Genomic DNA, 25,860 nt, shown 5'->3' with positions numbered 1-25,860 from the left:
AAGCAAGTTCTTTGTCTCTCATGCAGAACAGACTTAGAGAAATTCAAGGGGAGGAAAATGCAGTTGTATCTGACTGGGCGGTAAAAGCTATGTTCTCCTCTTTAGACCTCTGATGCTAATACTGCTTCAGATTCCATTGGGATGCTCCAGAATCTGGATGTTGCTGGTTCAGCAGGCTGCCAGCTTCATCGTGCTGGTTCATTTATATGGTGGCACCTTGCCTTGTGTGTAGGAAACGGGTGCTCAATTAACTGCATTGTGGTACTCTAGAATGGTTTGGCTGTGAAAACAGAGTTCTTTTGGTAGTCATTTCTGCTGTAAGGCTGCATAGGTTCATTTGGTTTAGAATTTAATAAAAAAAAATCATTGTTATTAAAAAGGTAAAGAAAAAAAAAAAAAAGGAGGCTAACTGTCGTCTTTTTTTTCTTGCAGTTCAGGCAGCAAACAAAGATGCATTGTATTTTGTTGGACTGTTTCGTGTTGCCAACATAGAATTTCTCCCAGAATATAGGCAGAAGGAGTCAAAAGAATTCCTCTCTGTGGCACAGAACGTGCAGCATGTGGTAAGATGAGTGGGCTGCTTGGCTAACAAAAAGATCAGAGCTGTGAACGAGAGGTGCAACTTTCAGGTGCCATTGAGTCTACTGTGGCGTTCTCTTTTGGTTTTTTTCATTTTTTTTTCTACCGACCCCACCTCCCACCCCCCACCCCCCCGCCCCCCGCCTCTGGAAGACTATGTACAAAGGGTGGCTATCTGCGGATAGGGGGAGCTGACTGCTTTCAGCTTGTTAACCACAAACCGAGTTTTGCAAAGTTCTTTTGACTTTTTAGTAAAAGTTGATGCGTTTGCCCCCACGAATCGGGGTCTATGAATAGAACTTTACAAAAGCCCTTCAAAACTTGATTGCCCTTTCGAGACATTAAACTGGTGAAGTCTTTTGCATTTAAATTGGTATCTTCTGCCAGTCTTGTGTCTCAAAGCATCTGTAATTACCCTAGAGCTCTCAAACGTATTTACATATACATTTCCTTCTGATGCTAGGTATTCTAAAGACCATTATTCTTCCCAAACACCTTGCATCAGTCAGAGCAGAAATAACACTGTTGTAGGCAGTTCAGGCTGCTCCGCAGTGGGAAGAGGGGGTGGGAAGCTTGATTAAAAGGGAATTTGACTTTCAAGGCATTTGGCGTAGGGAGGAAGACATCAATGCCAGGAAATGCAGCTCTGTCCACATAAGGATTCAAGCAGTAGTATGAAAACTGCTAAAAAAAACCAAACAAAAAATTAATGTCAGATGTAACCAAAAGGTATTTTTTTAATATTGGCCAAGTTTTTGTCATCTTATAATATGAACTTATGCTCCTGTTTTCCAGCTTTATCTCCCCCACATACCCCATCCCTCCCAAAGCTGGCTCACAAAAGAATTGAAAGCAGACAGTCTACTTTTCCTAGTCCTGCATGTTAACGACTTCAGGTGCTTTCATGCAGGGGTAACAGGTAACCAGTGCAGGACATGTCCTTCCCCTGCTCTCCATGGAGAACCTCCAACCTGCTGTGAGCCCTGTGTCTTGCTCTTGTCCCAGAGCATCCTGCCTTTGTCACACAGTGAAGCTGACAGACGGCAAGTGTCACTGCCAGTGTTGCAACCTCCTACTTGAACATAACTTGGAATTTACTTTTTGTCTGTAAACCCTGACTGACCTCACCAACAGATTTTGTGCTGAAGCTGACAGACGGCAAGTGTCACTGCCAGTGTTGCCACCTCCTACTTGAACATAACTTGGAATTTACTTTTTGTCTGTAAACCCTGACTGACCTCACCAACAGATTTTGTGCTGCTGCAGCTGTGCTTTGTGGTGATGAGACTGTTGACTAGCAAGGATGTGGGGAATTTGGGATTTTGTTTGTTCTTTCTCCTTGAAACCCTGTTGTCAGTGGTTGTTGGCCCAGAAACCCCCAGAGTGGTAGTGGAAGAAGCTCTCAGGATGGGCTCCTTTCCCCTTTGGTAGTAGCAGTAATATATAAAATCTCTTGTAACCTAATCTGGAAAAAAAGATTGAGCTCCACCCATTTTATTTAGGTCCTTAAAATAATTGTTCAAACTTCCCATGTCTAACACTGAAAATTAGGGACCAATATTCATATGATTTTTACAGCCTTTCCTTCAAAATAGTCCGCTGTAGTCCATTGGGCATTAATTTTAACCATTAAGCAGCAGGATGAGGTCTGAACAGCTTGAGGTACATGCCACCTTGTGGCTTTAGAAGTGTGCCTCCTTGAACAGGAGGAAGAAAGGTTATTGTCACACTGATATTATCCCATACATCCAAAGAACTGGTTGAATGAGGAGCTTCCTTTCTCCAAAGGCAGATCTACAGCATGAAATGGTCAGAATTTTCCCGTATCTATGTATTTTAGACTGTGTGTATTGGAAAAAAATACACTATCACTAAGCTGTTAGTGAAGAAAATAGACACAAAGTGAATCAAAATGCAAGAAATTCCACACAAACATTAGGAAAAAACTGTTCGACTGTGAAGGTGATCAAACACTGGAGTGGTTGTCCAGAGAGGCTGTGGAGTCTCCATTCTTGGAGATATCCAACTGGACACAGTCCTGAGGAACCTGGTGTTTGCTTTGAGCAGAGGGGTTGGGCTAGATGCTCTCCAGAGGGTCCTTCTGATCTCAGTTTTTCTGTGATTCTGTGGATAAAGCTCTGATGTATGCTGTTAACTGCACTTTAGTAGCAACACACAAAATGTTATGGGCACGTGCTGTTTTCCTGAAGACTGGCCCTAAGTTTCAGCATCAGGATAGGGAAGCCTTCTGTGTCTGGGATTTGCTGGGCAAAGAATGCACACCCTTTTCAAAACTAATTTCTTTGGAAAAAGCATTGCTGTACACATGAGCTGGCCATGGGCAGAAGATTTGATGTTTCCTGGGAATATTGGACTTGTTACGGGTCTGTTCATGTCTGCTGCTCTGCCTAGCTTGGCTGAGGTATGTCTCAAAGTGTGTGCGTTTTCATAGTCCTGGTGGAAAAGAGGACGTTCCTAGGAAAGCCTAGGCGTATAACATCTCTAGGTGTGGCTGATTTTCGGAAATGCTAAATCTTAACAATTTCTCTTTCAGATGAACTTGGTCTACACAACCTCCTCTTTCTCCAAATTTTATAAGCAGTCAACAGTTTCAGAAGTCAGGTAAAACTGTGGTTAATGTAATTGCATTTCTGCTGGGTAGTATCTAATGTAATGAGCCCACAAGAGCAGCCTATTTTTGGTGGTTATGACTTAATCTCTTTGCTATCTACTTGTACTATAGCAAAATACATTTAAAACCTATACCAATTAATTTCACAAAAGTAAGGGCAAACTAAATTCATATAAGCAGTTTCTTGTCTGCCAGGATTATAATCTTTGGTAAACAGAAATCATGTCCCTAAAGAGGTTTGGTGGGACTTTGGATAAGAAGGTCATACAGAAGTTTAACCACTTAAACTTGCTGCTAGAGCGCAACTCTACTATTGACTAAGTCACACATATTTTGTAAAGTAATATTATTGGTCTAAAACTGTTTTCTCCTGACAGAAGAAGGAGAAAATATACTGCAATAAAGTACACGTACTCTAGTATTATGCACGCAATTTATGTTAGAGGATTGGCTATTCCAATCCTGTTGAACAAAATACAGTTTTGGTTCAGGAACAGGAGTTTCTGGGGTACTTTTGATTTAAAGATCTTTCTTCCCACTGGGAGGTGTTGGGGTGACCACATACAGCCTCTAATGTAGTATCTAAATAGTTTAGAAATTGTTTATTACATACTGCAATGCACAGTTCAAGGTGAGATGCATAGTGATGCAGAGTTCTGCACTTCTGGAGGTGATAATTCTATTTCTGTTTTGACCTTTGGGAGATAATCCAGCTCTAATTCGAGTATATATTATGATTTCCATAGGTCTCAAAAGTCAGGAGCCCTCAGGAAATCAGCCCAGTGAAGGTCCCTAACTGGGTGTGAAGAGAGCATGTTTTGGGCTGCTTTATTTTTTTTATGTTATTCTTTATTTAAAGAAAAAAACATGCCTTGTTACTTTGACACGCTAAATGCAAGATGGGAACGAGTCATACACTTTTAAATTTGTACTTCAGAAGCTTGTGTTAAGAGTCTGGTCTTCAGAAATCTTTCAACGTGATAATAATCTATAGGACCTTTTATTATTATTTTATTACTGTTTATTTCAGTAACAACAACAATGGAGGCCTTCTTATTCATTTCTGGATCGTATTTGTGGTACCGCAGGCCAAGGGCCAAGTGCTGTGTGAGGACTGTGTGGCTGCCATTTTAAAGGATTCCATCCAGACAAGCATCATTAACCGGACCTCGGTGGGAAGTCTGCAGGGCCTTGCGGTTGACATGGACTCTATTGTACTAAGTGGTTGGTACTAGTACATACCCATATTCTTGACAAAACACTTGGTTAAGCAAACATTTTTATCTTGGAGTAGCAAATTCTATAAATATACCAAAATCTTTAGCTTCTAATACTGAAATTATTATAAGGAAGGAAAAAAAACGGGGGGGAAAAGGAAAATCAAAACCAGATTTGAGGTCAAATCAAGGTACAAAATGTCCTTGTGAACACTGATTGCAAAACTTCCAGTACTTGGAGTGCTTATGTTCATGTTCAGAATCTAAGCCTGACACCTTGTAGGCAGCTCAGGTTTGGGTTAGTCTGTGACTTCAAAAGTATAAAAGGTTAAGAAGGGTTAAGAATATTTCCACATGGATCAAACTTTAGCCCCTCCATTGAAAATGAGATTCTTGTTACCCCTTTCTTGAAGATTAAAAAATGGATTCTAAAGCTGCCCATTCATTAAAAAACTCCTCTGTCATTCCTGTCTGGGGAAGAAATTAGCAATGTAGGATTCAAGTATCTGTTTGATGTGGTTAGCTACAAAATGTACGATTTTCAGCTCTATGAACAAAGGACAGAACAAGCTTCATTTGACCAGCTATGCCCAGCTGAAAGCTGAGAAAAACTTTGTAGCCAAAGGTGAGAAAATGACCTCCCGGGTACCTCTGTCTCAGTCTGTCAATTGAATGTGGCTGCTTAATCGACATGCAGTCTCTTGTCTCAGGCGCTGAGATGTCTGGGGACATGATACCTCCAGAGCTGCTTGCAGAATTTGCAGAAATGAAAGGCACTGGGGCAGCCTCCCCCACTGAGATAACTGTTTTGTCCTGTGTGTTCAATGTTAAGATTAAAGTGTGATTGAATTAAACCCCGCATTCTGGATTTTAGGCAAATGAGAAGACTCACAACAACTCTTTTTCTATGCAGCAGGTCTTCGATCAGATTATTGGTCGACAACAGGAACAGGTAATTCACCATTTTGGCAGCTTCCTGACAGATGAGGTGGAGAGCAGAGCTTTTAGTTCATGTCTTGGACTCAAAGATATTGTTTAGTGTTAATTTAAGAGGGTTAAATTCAGCCTTGACATTTATGTCCTGACTTGCTAGAAGCGTGACCAAGAGTCTTGCATGTGACACATGCAGAAATGATCTGACTTCCACCTGGTTGGTGAATTTTTTAGATGTACCTGGTGGCATGGTAGAAAATACACTCAGTCAATTGTTTGCTATTCGTTGTGTTGAAGAGAAAATTAACCTTTTCTAAACTGGGCAGTACTGAATTTAAGTCTATCAGCTTTAAGGCTGAACAACAGCAATGTTTTTATCTATCCTTTATCCCCCTTTATTCCCTCTTCTCCAAGGTCAATGATGAGTTTTTCTTGTGCATGAATTCCCTAACAGAAATTAGTTTAAGCAGTTCAATTTTGCCAGGGTTATAAGAGACACTACTTATAAACCTGCTTGGTTTTATGTTGTAAACCTCCCAGCAGGGTTCTTTGGCAGTGTGCAGAGACTTTATAAGCAGTTTAAAAGTACAGTGCATCTATGTTCACTAGTATGTGGAGTAGGTACCTAGAAAACATGTGCTACTTAGGCTAAGCAATGGTATGCTCATCAACTTTGATGCAGACACCCGCTAAGTCTCTGGGCCAGTAGTAGTCAATCAGCTGGGCATGTGTTGGCCTCCCTCACTCCTTGACACAGGCTTACTCTTCATCTTGTGAAGTTGTACTGTTTCAGGTTTTTTAAGGGCTTTATACCTTTCCATGTCTGCATTTTGCTTTACCAAGATGTAAACATGTTACACTTCTATCTGTGATTTCCACTTCTGTTATCTTGCAAGGCTTTAGCTTGTATGCTTTCTCAGAATTCAGTAACTACTTTTGGCAGAGCAGTCAAGTCAAGATCCCCTAGCTCTGTGGGCCACGGGTGGACTTTGGGTCACACACCCTGGGCCATACTTTGCAATGCTGAGATTGATATCAGCCCATAATTTCTCAAAATTCAAGTCAAGTTTGCTACAGCATTCATTTGCTCAAAACTTCTCCTGACTTAAATTGCAAAGCATACCAATATTGGCCTTTGTCACATCTCCTTGCATGTATTTTAATTGTATAAAAGATTTTTGTGCATTGTGGCTTACTTGCTTAGCAATTTCATCTCCCATTTCAGTGTTCCAGGGCAGAGGAATTAGTACAGTCAGATCTCGCGTTTCAATGTATTCCAGAGAGCAGTCCCTAAAAGAGGAGATAGAAAGGAGAACAGTGCAGCACAAATATTGATGCTAAGGCTTTTTTAGGACTTATATGGTATCTTTCACGCAAAGGGAGAAGAATAACCTGCTGTATTCTAGATGTCCAGAGACTTGCCATGTAGTCAGGCACAGGTGGCAACTGATATCTATAAGAAGCATAGTGCTGGTATGCAACGAAGTTGCAGGGGAGAAACAACAACATGGATTGCCACAAAAAGCTTAGAAAGCCTTATACTGGCGCAGTTTCGTTTGTTGGGGTCCTTGGAGTGTGTCTGCTTAAGAACTACAGCATGTGCTGCAGAGGTTAAAGTGTTAATGCAGCAGTATACAAGGAAGGTGCATCCACCTGGTTGTATATTGAGAGCAATGGAGTTACTTTGGTGTGAAGACGCACCTAGTTATTAGTTCAGGCACGGCACTGGAGTGCAGATTTATCAAAGAATAGGTTGGAGACAGGACTTGGGGAGGTTCAGCTGATGTGACTTGCATTGCCATGGTATCTGGCTATCAAGGGTTTGTTTGGGTAAGGCCAGGTTGAATGAAGCTTGGAGCAACCTGGGCTATTGGAAGGTGTCCCTGCCCACGGCAGGGGGTGGAAACTAGATGATCTTTCAGGTCCCTTCCAACCCAAACCATTCTATGATTCTATAAAGACTGTTTCCAAGCTTTGGGTTCAGGCTGGTATGCCTGCATTACTTCTGTTTCCAGACTAGTTCTGAGTTTGCCTGCGCTGTGCTCCATACGAGCAGTGAGCTTGTCACATTATGAACTACTTCGTAGAAATAATGGTGGTCACATAACTCTAAAGATTAAGGTCAAAGCTGGCTTTGTTAAGGGTGAATAAATAAGCCCAAATAAGAATGTTATTGGGAAGAGATAAGAAAAGGAAGAAGGAAGAACAATGGCCCAACCAAAGCTTTAAATAGCTATAACCGTAACTCAGCTGAGCAGTGTGTGACCCTTACAGATTGCTCGTAAATATTCATAGTGTTAGTTTCAAGATTGCTAGTTAGAAGTGGAAGTCAGGCAAAACCTGCCACTTCCTGTCTTGATTAACTACGGCTTATAAAGCCAACATTTAATTTGACTCGGCAATTGGTAACAAACTTTCACAATGCTCTAATTGGTGTTCCACGATAGTAACTATTTCAGAAACTTGTCTTTTTAAAAGGCAGACATTAATGCAAATATTTACTTTGGAACTTAATCTCCCTAATTTACATTTTTACCCTTCTCATCTTTCAAAGAGCTATGTTAAGAGTTTTAGATATGACCAAACAAAAAAATCCCTAAGCTTTTTGCTGTGAGCTGCAATATTGAATTAAAATAAAGACCTCAATATATTTGACTTGAAAGTCACAATTGTTTCAGCTTAATTGGAAAATTGGATGCAAGTAGGGTAATTTTCTGGTTATTTTTTCTCTAAATTCTGACATAATCTTTTTGTTTTTTACTTTAGAGATATATATATATAAAGTATTGTGTAGGCTGGGCTTTGTCATTTGTATTTCACAGTACTTCCATTTCTAACTGACTTCTAATGCTGCAAAAGTTTTCCAAACATAACAGGACAATGTCCTGGTCTGAATTCATTTTAGTCCTGCTTTGAGCAGGATGTTGAAAAAGTCCTAATATCCCTTCCAATCTAAAGGAATTGGTGAATCTGAATTTAGTGTTTTATTAACGCTAATGTAATAGTGTATTAGTTAATCTGAATTTAGAATTTTATTTCACAATAAAACATCGAGAACCCTGACATTTGAATAACAATTTTAAAAACCCAAAGTAACACAGATGTCTAGCTGGATTTTTTTTTTTTTGTTTTTGTTTATTATAAATATCCTAATATCTGTAGGGGTGAGCAGCAATTATTTATGCCTTGACAGCAGGTGAACATTTTCCAGCAATTATTTAAGTAATTTATCCTCTGGGGACCACACAGAGCTTTGTTAACTGCAAATACCTCTTGTACAAACTGGCGGTGCCTTAGTGCCAATACGCTGCAAGGACTTGTTTACAGCATTATTTTCCATGCTCTGTATATTTATGAATAGACTTTTCCTTGACCACCGAATTGTAACTAAGATGAAAACCATGAGTGGCAGAGGTTACTTTTTTGTTTTCAGATTTAGATATGCTTTCATCTGTTGCTTTAGTTTAACATAATTTTTAGAATTTTTTATATATATATTTTTTTAATGCTACATGGATTTAATGGTTTTGGAGAGTGTCCACTGTTGAAAATGAGATATTTCCACAGGAACAAATTGTATGTATGATCTGTATGCTGATCGCCTGCATGAGCACTTTCCTCTGGATATCCACGCTACTTCGGGGGGAACGATCTGCTATTTTAAGCTGATTGCATCAGTGGGTCATCTTCTTCGTCTTTCGATAGTATCCCTCCAGATCGAAGCAGATAACTGCATCACTGACTCGCTAACCATTTATGACTCTCTGATGCCAATCAAACATAAGATACTGTACCGGTGAGTATAAATTTTCATTGAGAAGTCATTTATAATAATCTAGTTGTTTCTTTTCTGAAGACTTGTCATCTGCATGTTTGGTGGGTTTTGTTTTCTTAAAAATACTTTGATTTTCATGTATTATGCACAAGTTAACACCTGGCTTTGCTTTTTTTTTTTTCTTACAAAAGTGGAAACGTTGATCTTGCTGATAAAAGAAACAGTAAAATATTCTTCAAACTATTCTTTATTCTTTGACTGGAGCGCATCTTCACTTAGCTACCGAACTATAATAAGTTCACACATTACTGGGCAGAATTGTCAGTTTCTTCTAAGGAAACAGATGCTAACTAAAAGAAAATGTCAAAATTTTGTCCCCTAAGCAAACTCTTCATCCACATGAAGATTAGTGGTCTTCATATGAAGACTGATGTTCTAAAACAAAGCCTTGTGATTCTTTGGATACTTAATGCCGCTCACCAGTTCAACTCTCTTTTTCTGCTCCATTTGACTAGCTTAGAGGGTTATTAAAATCTAGAGTTGAAACTGTGATGGGTTGAGGGGTGTGGACCATTATTACTCCCCCTGCCCTATTAATAATGATCCACTATGCTTGTTTGGGGATTTTTTTTGTTTGAAATTCCTGGTAACTAATTCCATCGGGCTCTGTCAGACTGAAAGGTGAAGACGGCATGTCCATCAAGTAGATGAAGAGCTCAGTGGTTTGACCCCTGAAACCCTTTTCTCTGGCCTGCCAGTTTGTGTATAAGCCTCAAGAAAGAGCATTGGCTTTTCAGTCCTCTTCAAGATCGGTCCTCTACTAATCTGGATCACTCGCTGACTTGACTATAAAACAACAGATGGTGTTCGCTTACTTGTTAGTATCTGTAGAGGACTGAGGATGTCTGTTAGGTAATGCATATGGAAAGTATTATTTTTTTTTAATTAAGACTAGTTGATTGGCTCAGGTTCTTAATTTCTGTCTTGAAGATTAACTTGCTTGTCTTTCCCGCTCCCCAAAGCCAAGCTAAACCTGTTGGTCTAATAAAAAATTTTTTTTCTACAAGCCTTTCTTTACTATTGGCTTCATTCATTTTTATTTCGAGTGAAGGCTGAAAGTCAGTATTATCTCCTAGAGCTAAAACATTCCATCTTTGTTTTCATGTTCACAATTTCCTTCTTTTTTGCAAGAAGTAACTTTTCAATGTTGGGTTTCTAACTGGCCTTGTAACAGGTACTTTTGTGTTCAAGAGCATGGAGTTTTTACTAAGCTTTAAGTAGGTAAGCTCTGCACCAGTGGAAAATTTATGCACAGAATGAGAGCAGCGTGTTTTATTCTTGGTTTTGGTTTGGTTGCTTTTTACCTATTGCTTATGTATGTACTGTCTTCCCCCTCAGAGCCTGTGAACCAGCCGATTCATTGGTGTCACTTGTGTCCACAAACAATCTCATGCTGGTAATGTTTAAGGCAGCACAAATAAAGGAACAGAAGGAATTCCATGGCTATTTTGAGGTCATTACACAAGAAAGTAGGTTTGTTCTGTGTTTGGAAATGTGTTTACTGTATTGCTCCTAAGATCCCAAAGTGGCTGTCATGTTCCTGACTATGGATAAATGACGCCTGTATCTCAGGGTTTTTTTTCTACATGCCAGTCTCCCTCCTTCATCTCTGCGTTACTCAGTGTCTGCTTTCCTCTTGAGTAATTCAATCCATGCAGATTAGCTGTTCTTCAGTGAAACATGAAGGTAGAAGGTTGAAACCAGCCGGTTGCATTCAGTTGGTCAGGACTGTGATGTGCCAGTAGATGGAGTTGTTATTCCAGGTGTAGCACAGCTCTGGCCTCTGCTGGTTTGGGACTCGGGGATGATGCTCAGAACTAAAAACCACTTTCAGAAAAAAAAACTTCAGTAGCTTCCTCTGCACTTTCCAGCGGTGCCTATCTCCTCATTAACGCAAAGGAGTCAGTCCTGTTTGTGTGTCAAGCCCTTCATCTGCTTTATATTGCTTCTTTAGGAAGTGGTTAGATCATAATCACAAATAGTACAACGAACATCAGGCTAATAGCACAAGGAGAAAAATCTAACACAATCTGATGCAAGGAAATTCCAGTTGCTCAAAAAGATGCTGCATACTTTCCATGTTGACAGTAATTAAGCATTAAAATACCATCACAAAAGCATGTGATAAATTCTCTATCACGCATAATTTTAAATTTAGGCCTGTTATTTTTGGTTGGTTGGTTGGTTTAAATTCAGGGCTGGGTTTTCTTTGTTGGTTTCTGTATGTGTGGGTTGTTTTTTTTTTTTTTTTGTGAATTCTCTAAATCCATCGAGTGGCCATAAAAAGAAGTTTTGGCTTCCAGGATGCTGGTTAGATTAGCACAATAACCATTTTTTTTTTAAGTGGCTGCATTTTAAAACTAGGGATCATCACATACTACTGCAGAGTGGATGCATTGATGTGCAACACCGTTCAGTAAGACTTGTTTGCAGAACTGCCTTCAGTGAAATAAAAGACATAAAACTGCACAATGTTTTATCCTGGCCCTTCGGAGCCCAGCAAGCATTCCTAGATTTTGCCACCTTTTGTCTGTCTGTGTGCATCATTGGGAAGAGTATCTTTGTACAGCTTGAACCCAGATAACTATAATTCCTAAGCTGCCCTGTTTAGCAGTGCAAGATTTCTGATAAATTTGGATGCTTAGCCCACTGAAAAGCTTTTCTGGAAGTATATTAAAGTTTGCCAACCTTTGCATCCTTTTTTTCCCTAGGGTGTGGAAAAGCAATTGTGACAAAAGAGAAAACTGGCTACGAAGGGAGAATCACAAGTCCCTACTACCCAAGCTATTATGCTCCAAAATGTCTTTGTGCATGGAACTTCCAGGTATCATGAATCTCTTTCTCTCTTGGGCACTGTTGCGTGTTTTGGGCACACAGAGCCTGTAAGTACAGCAGAAACAATTATGTAGGGAATAACTGGCATCCTTACAGATGTGGTAGTTTATAGAAATGATATAATGGAATAGATGGCTGTGCTCAGTTTTTTTTGTTGGGATGTGGGTTTTTTTGTTGGTGGTTGTTTTTTTTTTTTCTGTGCACTTATTCTTAATAAAGTGAAAATAGTTCCTAAGCGATCCTTTTATAAATGTGAAAAACTGAGACTAGTTTTGATGTTTAGCTTGCAGAATTACTTCATGGCTGAGATTGTAATACTTTACTGTTTTTAATTCCCCTCTTCCCACCCCCAAAAATTTGGAAAAAAAGGATGTACAAAATAACCTTGTTATTACTGCTGCTTTTCTGATATCTCTTTGCAGTCCATTTTGTCATGCTTGATAAATTCAATTTGTCTTCTAAGGTGGTCTGTCCTATCAGCACAATCCCACAGACTGATTTTTTTGGGGGGGTTGTGCTTTTTTTTTTCTTGGTATTCTTTTTCTGCATATTTTCAGGCACTTCCCTGAAAGCAAATGACTGATAGTTTACATCATTTAAAAGTGGTTTTGTCATGCCTTTTCTGATGTCATCACATTAGTGTTTCCCTATTGATGCTGCAAAATATGATCTCTGACTTATGGTTTGCCCTTCTGTGTTTTCCTCTCTAAAGAATACAGCAATGGATATGATCCAGTCCATTCTTTACCCCTCTTTTTGCTTATCTACTACTCATGTCTGGTTAAAGTCAGTGGTTGCCCAGGTTGAATCACACCAGTACGAATGGAGTACAGCTAATCATGACCTACAGCCTCTCCCTCTTCTGGGAAGCTTAAGGCAATTACTCTTTTGCTAAACTTCAGGTCTTTACTCATCCTGGATTTCTGAGGGAAAAGTTTCTGAACACTTAAGATGGGCAGACCCCAAGACTTATTTCTAAAAACAGTTTAATTTCCAGTAATTCAATGCTGAAACTTCCCTTATTTCCAAATCATGTTTTCTGTAAGAGAGAAGGAGAAAAATCTCCATCTGTCGTCTTGTCCTGAATCAGCCCTTGCTTTTAAAGGAACATTGCAAAAAGCTACTGTTCATTTTAATAAAGGAAATAAATAATTTGAACCCTCATGATGCTGGTGGGCTTAAAAATCTTTGGTAAAATGCTAAACAGTGCTTGGCTGAGCAGATGCTCATAGAAGACTACAATATTTTAGTAGAAATAACTCCTAGCATTGCAGAGGTGACACAGGTATTCAGTGCAGTGTCTTAGGTAACAGTCCGCTGCGGCTGTGTCCCCCTACACAAGTAAATTTGGATGTGTTTGAGCACTTTGATCTTGATACAAAAGCTGCTTTCTATGGCCAGTGGCTTTTTGAAGATGAAAGGACTGTTGGCTAGAGGGGAGAAAGCCCGCAGCTGTGGTGGGGCTTTGCCAACCTTTGCTTTTACCCAAGACTGAATAGCTGGCAGGCGTCTCGAGTGCTGGCTGTTGAGCTGGCGATGTCAGCACAGCTCCCAGAGCATGACATTGCCAAGCACCGTAATTGCTGAGATAACTCTAAAGACCTTCATGGGCTACGTTCACGAAAGGAAAAAGACAACTGCTTGTACTATCTTTCTTGCCCACCAGACTCCTCAGAAGAGCCTCGGTATAGCTCTGAAGTTTCATAACTATACAATCAGTGAGAAGAATATTAAAGGCTGTGAGCGAGGATGGTGGAAAATCAATGAACACATGTAAGTACTTCTGCATGGGTTTATTAAAGTAACATTGCCGAAATAAACATTCATATCACTAGCGCAGCTCACTTGGAGAGTTTCCACAGAGCTACCTCACTGGTGTCTCTTACTACTCTTTTGCTGATGATGTAACTGAATATACCTACATATATATAAAAAAATATGTATTGAAAAGTACCAGAAAGATGAAACAAAAGCCTTTGGTACTCTCTGGAGAGAAAGAAATGGGAACAGGTGGGTGAAGACAGATGTCCTGTGAACCCTAAAATAATCCTGAGTTTTATGGGATCATTGAACAAGGTCTGTTAAAACCCTTTTAAGTGTAACTTAATTCTATGATTGCTTATGAGGACACTGAACCTAATTAACTTCTCAGTGAAAGCTATTACAATGAGATTGTTGGGAATAGAAGAGTAACTGCTTCCTCATTCCAGCCACTGGGTCTTGAAAGAGAAACCTCACAGACTGGCTGCCAAGGTACCACTGTATTTCTTAAGTGGTTTTTTAATTAAAATTTTTATGTTAACTTTTTTTTAAATTAATTAAAATACTGCTGCTTTTCCGTGCACATTGTCCACACATTTTTTCCTCGTTTTTTTGAGTTATCTTTCAATCACTGGATGATGAGCTAAGATTAGATTCAGGATGTTGGATTTAATTTTTTAACTTTGTTCAAATGGAAACACCAGTAAGATCAGACTTGAAACAGAATCTCTGAACTCACTACTGAAACAAAACAAAATTAGTTAAGCCCCTAAGAGTCTAATTGAAAGAATTACAGAGAGGAGTAAAAACTTTCTCTAATCTTTGATATCTTTAATAACATATTGTACTTAGAGAAAATTCACTTTCTGTGAAGCTTCTAATATTGTGCCTTGATGGGAATTGATTGCTGGACTAGATGGGCACATAAAAACACCAGTCAAAACAGACGTTTGGTGGGGTTTTTGGTGTTCTTTTTATGACACAATTGGAAAGATTTGACATAGTAGGGATAGCTGAACTATGAATCAAATAAAGGCAAAATCTGGAGGAAAAAACCTGATCAGTTCATGTTGTAAGGATTTTCTGTTTGAAAGAGCAGCTCTTAAATAAGCCTACCAATTATACATTCCACAGAATCAAATGTCAGACTGTGACCCTTAGAAATGTACTGAGGGTTACTTTTGAAGTACTGCACAGGAGCATGTGCTTCTGATTTCCATTGCAAGCTGCTGATGGTAGACCAAATAGACCAACACAAGTTCTCCTTTTGAAAGTGTTTTTTTGACTGAAAGTAAGGCTTTTGAACCTCCCTGATTTTTCTGTTCTATGTCTACTCTTTATGGAAAAAAAATTATTTACAGCATGAAACATTTTTATATTTTGTTCCACCTCCAAATTTTGATGGTTAATGAAAAGAGGGGGACATCCCACTTTTTCAGCTTCCTGCAGTTGCAGCTTATAGCATGCACATTCTGCTGTCCTAGGTAAAAAAGGTTAAGAAGCTTCAGGAGGCTCTTGGTAAATAAAGATTGCTACGGTGAAGGTGGTGCAGATAAGGCTCTTTCAAACCTCTAGGGACAACTTCACCTAAACAGAGACACCCAACACAGCCGCACAGTTGTTCCTCATAGTCCCTCCAGTGGGCACAAAAGTTCCTCTACCTAGTCAGAAGAGTTACAGCTGATGAACTGCTTTTGCTGAAATTCTCATAGGCAGAAATATCAATGAGCCTCTGTGAGCAGACTTACAGGTTTATGTGAACAAAAAGGTTGCCAGTGTTTTGTTAAAGCTGTTGGTGCAACATCCCATTGTTTCTGCTACAGGATGCCCGCATTTACTCACCCCCTGAAAAGTTATCCCCGGATTCCTGCTTCAACATACAGGACAGGATCCCCTTGATTAGTTTCTCTCTGTAGCAATGGCACAGAGTTACAGATGATGCCTTGCAGCCTCCCTTTGCCCTGGACCCGGAGAAATGGCTAGTGAAACACCAGCAGAAGGCTCCCAAGGATCTGTAGCACTGTCTTACAAATCCCAGAAGCATATGGCATTTCTCACTGTGTGCAGGAGGTAGCTTCCTTGATGTAGCTGTCTCGGCATTCCCACAGATGGGCAGGAGCTTCCTGTACTTTGGGTGAGATGAAGTTGTTTTATATGGCTGACAAGTGGTCAGTGCAGCCTGTGTTGTGTTTTTTGGTTGGTTTTGGTTTGGTTTGTTGTTTGTTTTTGTTTTTGTTTTTTTTTAAATGGTGCTAAGGTTTGTGGGAGGGAAGTTGTCAAGTCATTGACAGAAGGAGAAATGCATAAAATGCCTGTGGGCTAATTGAGGGGACTCAGATGGCTAGGTGGCATTTTGCTATGCACTTTAGCAGTCTGTTTTAGTTTGGGAACATTGATGACAGACACACTAAAATGAGTGAGAATAAAAGTTCCTGTAGCAGGAAGTATTCACTCAGCCCTGACAGATCTTTTTTTAAACTTTATTCTAGTAGAAAGCTGTAAAATTAATTAATTATTTTTTTTAAAAAAAAATATCTGTTTTCAGGGTGTCTAAGAAAAGTCTATTTTTGAATTGTTTTCTTCATTTATTTTTCACTTTGCTGGAATAGAGTCTCCTAGATCTGTTAAAAGGATGTTTTATTTTCATCGGGCACATATGAAAACATATGAATTAGCATGGCCATTCCCTATGGCAAGCTTCAGTGGGGTGCACAGGACACCCAGGCAACATCTATCCACATGGAAATCACTGATTAATTCTACATTGATATGAAGAGTTGTCCTGGCGCAATGCCTGGTGTTGCCAATTAAAAAAGGGAAATATTTACCTCTGGATAATAGTCCATTAGTCCATTTAACAATACAATAATCCATTTTCATGTTCTGTGGGTACATTTTAACTGTAGCCTGTGACCTTGCACTGCTGTCAAGTAAGTGTGTGTGCCAAGTGTGCTAAGAATCAATACAGCTGCTCCTGCTTTTAAATCTGTGTAGACTGACAAGTATTTTTCTTGACAGGAAAACATCTTAAAACAGGTGTTTTTCTTAGAAGTGCTGCATTTCTTGGGTGTTTTACTGGAACAGAGGAGAGAGTCCTTACTTCTGCTTCTAGAACAACCTGTACTGTTAGTGTTCATGGGTTTACTACAGTTAAAACTCTTCAATTTTTAAAGCATGATCTAGCAGCTTTTCCCTGTTAAAGAAATATCTTATGTTTTGGGGGTTTTGTGGTTTTTTTTTTTTTTTTTTTTTTTTTTTTTTTTTTTTTTTTTAGGGGGGGAGGGGGTGTTCCAGCTAAAGTAACATCTAAATACCAGCCTTAATATCTTTGGCACCTTTAATGGAAGGGGCAATAGAAAACCATTAGCAATGGTTGGATTAAATGTTAGCTGGCATCAGGGAGCGTTTACGTTTTTCTGAGTTATGTGGTGCCTAGGCAGAAGTCCAAGGAAGCTCCTTGCCAAAATGGCAGCTTAAAGTAGATGCACACCCAAGGGATTATTTTTTTTTTTTTTAATCTAGACTAGTTATTTACAGATGTGGCTTTCAAAGGTAAAATTCCGCGATGTTAATAGTGGATGAAGGCTGTGTGACTAGAAATATTTTCAGTTTCCCTAAATCTGTTCCCCTCTGTCTCCAAAGTAGTTGGACCAATTTTACGCAGTGCCTTTGTGCATTCTTTAGGGGCAATCCTCAAAGTCAGAGCAACCAAATTTGCTCTCCACTGTGCTGACGTCGCCCCTCCCAGCAAACTTAAGTTTTCCCCAAAATCAAAGTCTTTTGAAAACAGATATCAGAAATAGTGACAAATGTACCAATGTTTGTCTTGATAAAAGTCTTCATATCTCCATTCATCTAGACTTTCTGGCAAAACATTCTGCTTCCGTGTGTGGTCGTGAAGGATTATGACCGGTGTTTTGGGGTACGGTTTCAGATTTTGGTTCTTAATTGAAGTATGGCAGCTGACTGTATTGCTGAATTTCAGTGATGTTGACATTTAAATTGCATGTAAGGTAATTTTGATGTGAAGGCTGCTCTAGAACTCCACCGAACCCTTTTAGGTACTGCGGTTACTATGTTGATCACCAAACAGTCTTCCACATTGCGAGTTCTACTGTCAACATTGAGCTTCAGTGCAGTTCGAAGGTCTCAGAGAAGCCACTTCTGGTGGAGTACGGCAGCTATAACATCAGCCAGCGTAAGATGGATTTTATCTTTTTCAACCCATCTTTGCATTTCAGACCTGTGAAGCAACGTTTTTCAGATCTAGTAGCACTTAATTAGGTTTATGCAGGAAACTGTTGGGTTTTAATTTTCTTCTCTAATCTTACTACATCAGGTGACTAGCAAACAAAAAGCCTTTTGTAGCTCATCAAGGCGATGCAGCTAAGGTCTGTGGGGGTGTGCAGCATGCTTCGGTTTCTTCTACACGCAAAGTCTGCTCTCTTCTGCACAGTCCTTAAAGCTTCCTGTGTGGCTATGGCTATGGTCAATTGAAATCTGCCGTTCCTGTTTGTTTTCGTCTCCAAGGTTTTGTTTGCAATGTTTCTGTTGCTACAAAGACTTCTAGGTAATGAACAGAGGACCAAATAAACAACTGTTTATTCCAGTGTTTTCATCCATTTAAATACTTTGTGTGCAAGTAGAAATCTGAGCTGAAGAAAATCTCAAAAAGTTGTTAAAAACCTGCCAACTGAGTTTTTTCAAGTCCTGAAACAGACAACTGTTTACTGATACTTTTCAATATACCTGTGTTATTCATATATATTCATGTTGTTAAAGTAGCAGAGAGGCAATGATTTCTAGTTGTAGTTAACTTGTCACATTAGAGCAATTTTATGCATTGCATATATGTGGAGTATGTAAAAAGATGGTAACTTCGTTATCTTATTTTAGAAGGCAAACATTTATCTAATTCATAAGTCACCTCAATACAGGCTACTAACTGAAGTTGCAAAGTGCCGCAAATTTTGGCTATTGAAAGTGAGACTGTCCTTTTAAAAGAAGATGGCATTCTAAGGTCTCTTGTGTTCCACCATAAAACACTGATTGATTTGGTTCAGTCCTAATGTAGACCATGCAGCACCTATTGCACTAACAGCTGCACTGAAACTTTAGAGATCTTTTCACTTTTTTTTTTTTTTTTACATCCCAGTTTTCAACATCTGAACTCAATTTAAGTGCTGGCAATGTATACAGAGTATTAAGTTCAGATCAACTGTATAATTCCTTAGAACAGCTTAGTGACTACAAATTTTAATGAGCTGGTAATATTTGGGAAAAGAAAACTGAAGTTAGTGTATTTGGGGTTTTTTTTTGCTTTGTTTTCCTCCAGCATGTCCACCTGGACATTTCAAGTGTTCTACTGGCTTATGCATCCAGCCGATGCAGCGCTGTGATGGGATCAACAACTGCTTTGATGAAAGCGATGAACTCTTTTGTGGTTTGTATTCACTAACTGGAAATCTTGGCTGGGAAACCCAATGAATGTTTTGTCTAGCCTTAGAAGACAGTTGAAATGAAGTGGGTTTTTTGTGGGTTTTTTTTGAGTGGAGGGGAACAGATGTTTCCAGCTTCCTTTGTATATCTAGGTACTCGGTGAATCTCTTGAGTGCTTAATTCATAATTAGCAAGGGACAAAATTAAGAATTAAAAAGTTGTGGTGCTGGAAACACAAAGAAGAAAGTTAGATGTGCAAAAATAGCTGTAATAGGCTATATTTTCATTTTTTCTCATGTGTTAAATGCTGGTAATTATAACGTTCTGTTGTATTTTGAGTGATTTATTTTCACAGGAGAATGACAAATTGGGGTGCAGAGAATAGATGAGAGTGATAATAAATAGCTGTGGTAAAAAATAGTTAGAACTTGGGCCACTCTGCCACTCCACTTGGGGCAATGGGTGAACTGGGATAGGCCGCTGAACTCAGTTGTGCTTTATTTTCTCCTTGCACAATGTGGCACTCATCCTCATACAATGCAGTGAAGGTATGAAAGTGGCCCCCAGGCATAGTCAGAAGAGGGTAGTGTTGGCATTACAGCCAAGCTTCTGTACCTGATTTGACTTCTGTTTTTAAAGTTGTCCCTGAGTGGAACTGTAACTCCAGCTTCGCAATACAGGATAACCTGCTTGCCTGCGACGGAGTAAGTGATTGTGAGAATGGAAAAGATGAGCAGAACTGCACCCACAGTAAGGCTAATATCTTGATTTTTTTTTTTCTCTCTTCTACCATCTATCTAATTCTGGCTGTAATACCAGATGCTGTATTTGAAGAGTTAGGAGGCACTATCAAGTCTAACTCAGGCTATGTAATTCTGTTCACTTTTCTGATATACTTATAAACAATTCATTATTGATTTTAAACTGTTTCTTTTTAATGGGCTCATGAACATCTGTTTCAGCAAAATACTGGCAGAAGAATTAAGTACTCTGGATGCAGGATAGGGATCTAGGGATTTAAAGCCTGAATCCCAGATTTTATCTCTTTAAAGCATGATCTGTGCAAATTATTTCCTGGATCTGATTTACCATCTGTAAAATAACTATAAAAATGATAGTTTCTCTGGAGCAATTTTCAGGGTTGTAAGGTTAATGTGTTTAAAATGCTATGGAAGCTATAAATTTAGCATTAGGCACATGAAAGTTTTCAGTCAGCCATTTCTTTAACTTTGTAGAATAAATGGTCACCATTACTATGAAAGCGAGCACAACTGGGAAGTGCTGCAAGTAACTTCTTTAAAGAGAAGTAATGGTTTCTGACCTGTTTGACTAGGTAGTGTGTGTGTAAATGGGATGTAAAAGGGGAAAAAAATAGATTGGGTCTGAGTGGCCTCATTTATTACAGGCTATAGGGAAACAGGAAAATACCAAGGTTGGGAGTTGCAGTTTAACTGAATACAATTAGTAAGACTGCTTTTGCTATGATCTTTCATTTCATATTTAATACTGAAATATAAAAGAGGGCTTCTTTCCAATGTACTGCATGTTTTCCTTTTCTAGCCTAACACTTGCTCTACAGCTAAGTTTTTTGCTACTATATCCATGCTCATTAGTGCTATGGGAAAGGATGGGAGGAAATCTCTGTTCAGACTCAGCCAGCTTGATGCAATCCTTAGTACAGGTGCAGTTCTACTTGAATAGTTTATTCTGCTTAGAGATTTAAGTCACCCCAGCTGAAGTGCTCTGTTGCTATGTTCCCTCCTATATGTTGATATATGTATGAATCTTTTATCTGCGCAGACATGTCTCCACATGTTAAGCTGAGCCAACAGTCTTTTATTTTTTTCCCCCACAACTATTTCAGGTATTCCTTGCACCAACCACACTTTTAAGTGCAGGAATAACATTTGTATTAGGAAAAAAACCGCAAAGTGCGATGGGACTGTGGACTGTATTGATGGAAGTGATGAAAGCAGCTGCAGTAAGTTCGTCTCAGATGTTCATCTTTTTGAACTTTGAACTTTTTACACAATAAAGACCTTTATTTCTTCCTGGTTTGGAGGGGATACAACTCATGCAGCAGGTATTGAGTTTTTACTGCACACTCTCAGTGACAGTGGGGTAATGAACAGCCATGGGTTTAATTTAGGTCTGGTTGCGGAATTGCCTAAGTTCTTGTGGGAGGGTGAGCTCACTGTTAGGGGAGCTGTAGTCACTTACTACACTGTTAGTCAGCTGTAATGCTTATTGTAGCTATGTTAAGGAGCAGGGAAGCACGGTTAATTGCAGAGTGAGCTTGGCTAGCTGGTAAGGCAGCATTTTTGTTGCCTCCAGCAGTGTTGGGTACTTCTGTTGGAGTCAGACTGTATTTGGTCTTCAGAGTGACATAGATGCAATGAGATCAAAAACACAAGCTTTTCACTTCTGTGTCTCTTCTGGGTGGTGAAGACCTCGATATTTCATAGTATCAAGCTAAGTTCTAGCCTCAGATCTTCCTGAGGTAGCCTCTGTAAAGCTTTTCAGTTTGTTTTGCTGTAAAGTGAATAGGTGGTTGTGACTGCAGTAGCAATAAAAGTGGGGTTAGGATTAGCTGCCTAAACTGAATATTCTCTAAATATTCAGGTATTTTATCTGGATCTCAGCTGTTTCTGGCATGCTACCTGTATGTCAAATCTGCCAGCACCTGCCTGGCATCCAGTAGGATACCTTAAAAGACTAGCTATATGCCTACTTTGTTTGGAAACATTATACAGCTTTTGACTATTTGGCTGAATGCTGGAAAGTGCCCAGAAGCATGAACACCTGTGTGTGGAAGTGTGGGACTGAAACTCCTGAGCAGAGGCTTTACGTGCATGCACTGGGGATGGGCACAAGGCCCTCCAGAGGGGTCTTTCTTCCTTGCTCTTCAAAATACAGTGTGCAGCTTTTTGTGCCGAGACATTCTTCATCTGTGAGTTAGTAATATACAAAGTGTTCAGACTTTCAATTGCTTCCATGCAAATTAATGATTGGACCATCTGGTTTCTGAAAAAACAAATGACCAAGCTCCGTGTATGTGGCTGCTACTATAAACATTTTTCTTGTATCGTTCACACTATTTTGGCAAGAAATAACTGTCCTGACGATGCTGGGCTTCCTTCCTGATGGATTCCTTTCAGTTCAGGACTGACTATTAAAAAAGAGATGAGGGATTGTCTATTTTTATGTATTCATTTTTACGCTGATTAAATCAATTGATCTTTTGACAATTCTGTAACTGAGGTAAAAAACAAACATTAAATTTCCTAGGCCAGTGCCTTTTTTTAATAGTCATGTCTTGTTTCAGGGATCGAGTAGCCAAATAGAAAAGTTTTCTGATTAGAGCAGGGCAAAGAAATGGATTTCAAAGCATTTCAAAGTGCAAGATTGTTTCGTGCCCTATGTGGGAAGCACTCTCGTTAAAGGAAAGCACTGGGGATGGGGATTATAACCTGAAATATCCTTTGCAGGTTGTGGCAGCAGCAAGAGCAGCAATCTCATCTCTCGGATTGTAGGCGGTACAAACACTGAGGAAGGTGAATGGCCCTGGCAGGTCAGCCTCCATTTTGTGGGAGCTGCTTACTGTGGGGCATCAGTGATATCAAAGGAATGGCTTGTGTCTGCAGCTCACTGTTTCCAAGGGAGCAAGTAAGCAGTCTTCTCCGTAACTCTGTCCCAAACATCACCAGCATCCCCAAATGCCTTTAGCTACCAGAGTTTGAACTGTACTGAGGTGGGCTGTGCCCTCCTCTTTTACCTGGCTCACTATTAGCTGGTGTTTTGGGGTATTTTTTTAAGAAACGGGTTGCTTGTTTGCTCCCATCCAGGCTGGCTGACCCCAGAGCATGGAGCGCTCACCTGGGGATGCAAATGCAAGGCCACGCGAAGTTTGTATCTGCAGTGAGACGGATCGTAGTCCATGAATACTACAACAGTAGGAACTATGACTACGACATTGCGCTGCTGCAGCTGAGCAAGCCATGGCCAGACACGATGAGCCATGTCATCCAGCCGATCTGCGTGCCTCCCTTTTCACACAAAGTCCGCAGCGGTGACAAGTGCTGGATAACAGGCTGGGGCCAAAAGCAGGAAGCAGGTGAGTTTTAAGCTAATTTTGTTCCTAGGTGAGCAGCAGCCTTCACAGCTGTGGGGGTGTGTGCAGGACACCCGCTTTTGTTGCATGGCTGAGGCGTGCAGAAAACCATAATGTTTTGAATTTACTGTCCTATGGAAGTAGGTTCCTGTGTGAACATGACTTCGTATGCTCAGGAAAATTGGCTGCTGATCGTGTGGATCTGGAAGTCCTGCGTGCTCATGTTGTTAGCTAAGACTTGCAGGGAGCTACACTTACTGCAAAATTAACGGTATTGTTTTTTCCCTTTGTAACTCTTGGAAGTGTGTTAACACACCTAAATGGACTTTTTGCTGCTTGCCAGAGGGTGACGAAACTGTCCGCCTACCCATGCCTTCAGCCTCCGCAGCCGAGCAGCCCTGTAGCGCTGACCCTGGCCGCCGGCCCCCCTCAGAGTGCAGCTGGGCAAGATGGCCGCACCCGTAATGGCGGGTAGGCCCAGCCTTCCCAGCAGCTTGTCCTGAGCCGCCTCTCCCTTGGTACCTTCTGCCCCTCTTGTGGCAGCTTTCCTAGAACCCTTCCAGTGTAACCAGAGGCTTCCCTTGGTGTAAATGGTGTAACCGCCACCGTGCCAAGGCCTGAGGCTGCCCAGGGCCTCGCTGGCCCTCTCAGGGCTGCCGCCTTGTAGGGGGGGTAAATGCATGGTGCAAGGCAGCAGCAGGTCAAGTTAACTCCAGCATTTTGACTTGGTGTTCACAGCCAGAATTACCACCTGCTAAATTAGGTTCTTTATAAATAGCTGTGAGAGGATATGTGGTGATGAACCAAGCTTGCCAGGGCAGTGGCACAGACGTGTGGTGCGCTGGCTTTCATTGGCCTACTGGTTAGTCATCGGTGGAATTTAAAAGCTGACGATTTGAAAGATAAATGTGATGCCTCAAAAACAAATACGGGGTTTCCTTTTTCCTGTTGCCCTCTTTTCCCCTTCATCAGCTTATACACTTCAATTACCAAATCAATCTTTTAAGTATTTTTTTTCAGTATATTTTGTTACATACCAGCTGTATCAAATCCTGAAACAAAGTTTCATGATCTGAATCAGCACTTGCCTATCTCAATATGTCAGTGAGGTTTCTTTGGTTATATCCAGATTTTGGAAGGATCACCCAGTGATGTTATTAGAGCTGTTGTTTTGAAAGAAGGGGAAAATTCACCTTAATTCTGATTCTTTGGAAGTATCTACCTTATAGAAAAGAGGTGTTCTGCCAAAATTTTCAGACAGAGAGGACCAAATTTTGAGATATGCTGCCAAAAAATCAAATTCCATTCTGTAGCTCTGACTCATAATCTTACTCTGAGGGTAGAGCTACTGCCCTCATTGCAAATCTGTCTTGTGATGATCCAAATAGTTTTGTAAAATCCTATTTTCTTTTATAAATAAAAAGAGAACAAATTAAGAAGTCTTGAGACACTTTGCAAAAGGAATTAGCAAAAAGCTTTTTGGCCAGCCCTAGTGATTATGCCATTGCATCTGGTGCGGCCAAAGGATCAAGACCACGTTGCACAAATGCCTGATACTTAGAAGATACTTTCTGCACTATTGCAGTTAGTTGTTTGGAATCTAGAACAACTTGGATGTCAAAAGTATTTGTGGATATTTTCTGAAGACTTCTTGTTTTGTATTTCAATAGATGAGTAAAATACTAAGCTTTATTGAATTATTCTTCTTTCAATTTGTTTTCCAGATGATGAAGGTTCAGCAATTCTTCAGAAAGCAGAGGTAGAAATTATTGACCAAACATTATGTTATTCCACATATGGGATTATCACAGCTAGGATGTTTTGTGCTGGACTAATGTCTGGGAAAACAGATGGGTGCAAAGTATGTATCTTAGCACATTTTGCATAGAGTTTATCTTGTCTTTCTTTGATGAGGTGTAAGAATTGACAGAAGACCACAAAGTGGTCTGTACTTTTCAGTTCTGAAAAGCAGCAATGTAAGAGTTCTACCAGCAAATCTGTCATCTGGGTGTTTTCAGAGTTTTGCTACTTTATGTGCCTGAGTAGCATCACTAAATCTCAGTTGTGGGCCAAGGGCCAGTCAATTTGAAAGTCCCAATAGCAAGTGGGAGTCTGGCAATTTTTGGCACGAGTCTTTCAGCTGAAGAAAAAAATGAGAAACTAGCTTGTCTCTTTTCAGGATCCCTCCCTCCTGACTTGGAACTACAGGGCTATTTGATGAGATGCAGACAGCTGGGCATAAAGTTTCAAATGTATGATGTTTCTGATCTGGAAATGCTGGAAGATAATAAACATGAAGATCTGAATTTATTTCTAGTGATCAGTAGTAGGGCTACATATATACATACACTAAATATACACATCTATGTAATAGATCCTATTTTATATATTATATGTCATATAATATAGATAACTTGTATAAACTGTATCTGTTTACTACTAAAATAGTAGTAAACTTACTGCTAAAAATAATAGTAGTTTCACTAAAATTTTTTTACATTTTTTTTTTTTTTTTTTG

At 39.8% G+C, this 25,860-nt stretch overlaps 1 protein-coding gene across 1 annotated transcript in view; it reads left to right on the top strand.

Moving 5' to 3' along the window:
- TMPRSS7 (transmembrane serine protease 7) overlaps positions 1-25,860 on the top strand; it is a 32,680-nt gene that overhangs the window by 4,994 nt on the left and 1,826 nt on the right. Inside the window, 15 exon segments of the mRNA XM_040583061.1 lie at positions 433-563; positions 3,134-3,201; positions 4,242-4,435; positions 5,342-5,380; positions 8,929-9,157; positions 10,535-10,665; positions 11,908-12,020; positions 13,698-13,804; positions 17,854-17,990; positions 19,128-19,235; positions 19,871-19,981; positions 21,096-21,212; positions 22,720-22,897; positions 23,077-23,345; positions 25,067-25,203. Of these exon segments, the coding sequence (XP_040438995.1) occupies positions 433-563; positions 3,134-3,201; positions 4,242-4,435; positions 5,342-5,380; positions 8,929-9,157; positions 10,535-10,665; positions 11,908-12,020; positions 13,698-13,804; positions 17,854-17,990; positions 19,128-19,235; positions 19,871-19,981; positions 21,096-21,212; positions 22,720-22,897; positions 23,077-23,345; positions 25,067-25,203 (2,069 nt within the window).

Source organism: Falco naumanni, chromosome 2 (genome assembly GCF_017639655.2).
Source record: "Falco naumanni isolate bFalNau1 chromosome 2, bFalNau1.pat, whole genome shotgun sequence".
Classification (NCBI taxonomy): domain Eukaryota; kingdom Metazoa; phylum Chordata; class Aves; order Falconiformes; family Falconidae; genus Falco; species Falco naumanni.
This window is presented reverse-complemented; position numbering and strand designations above follow the sequence as displayed.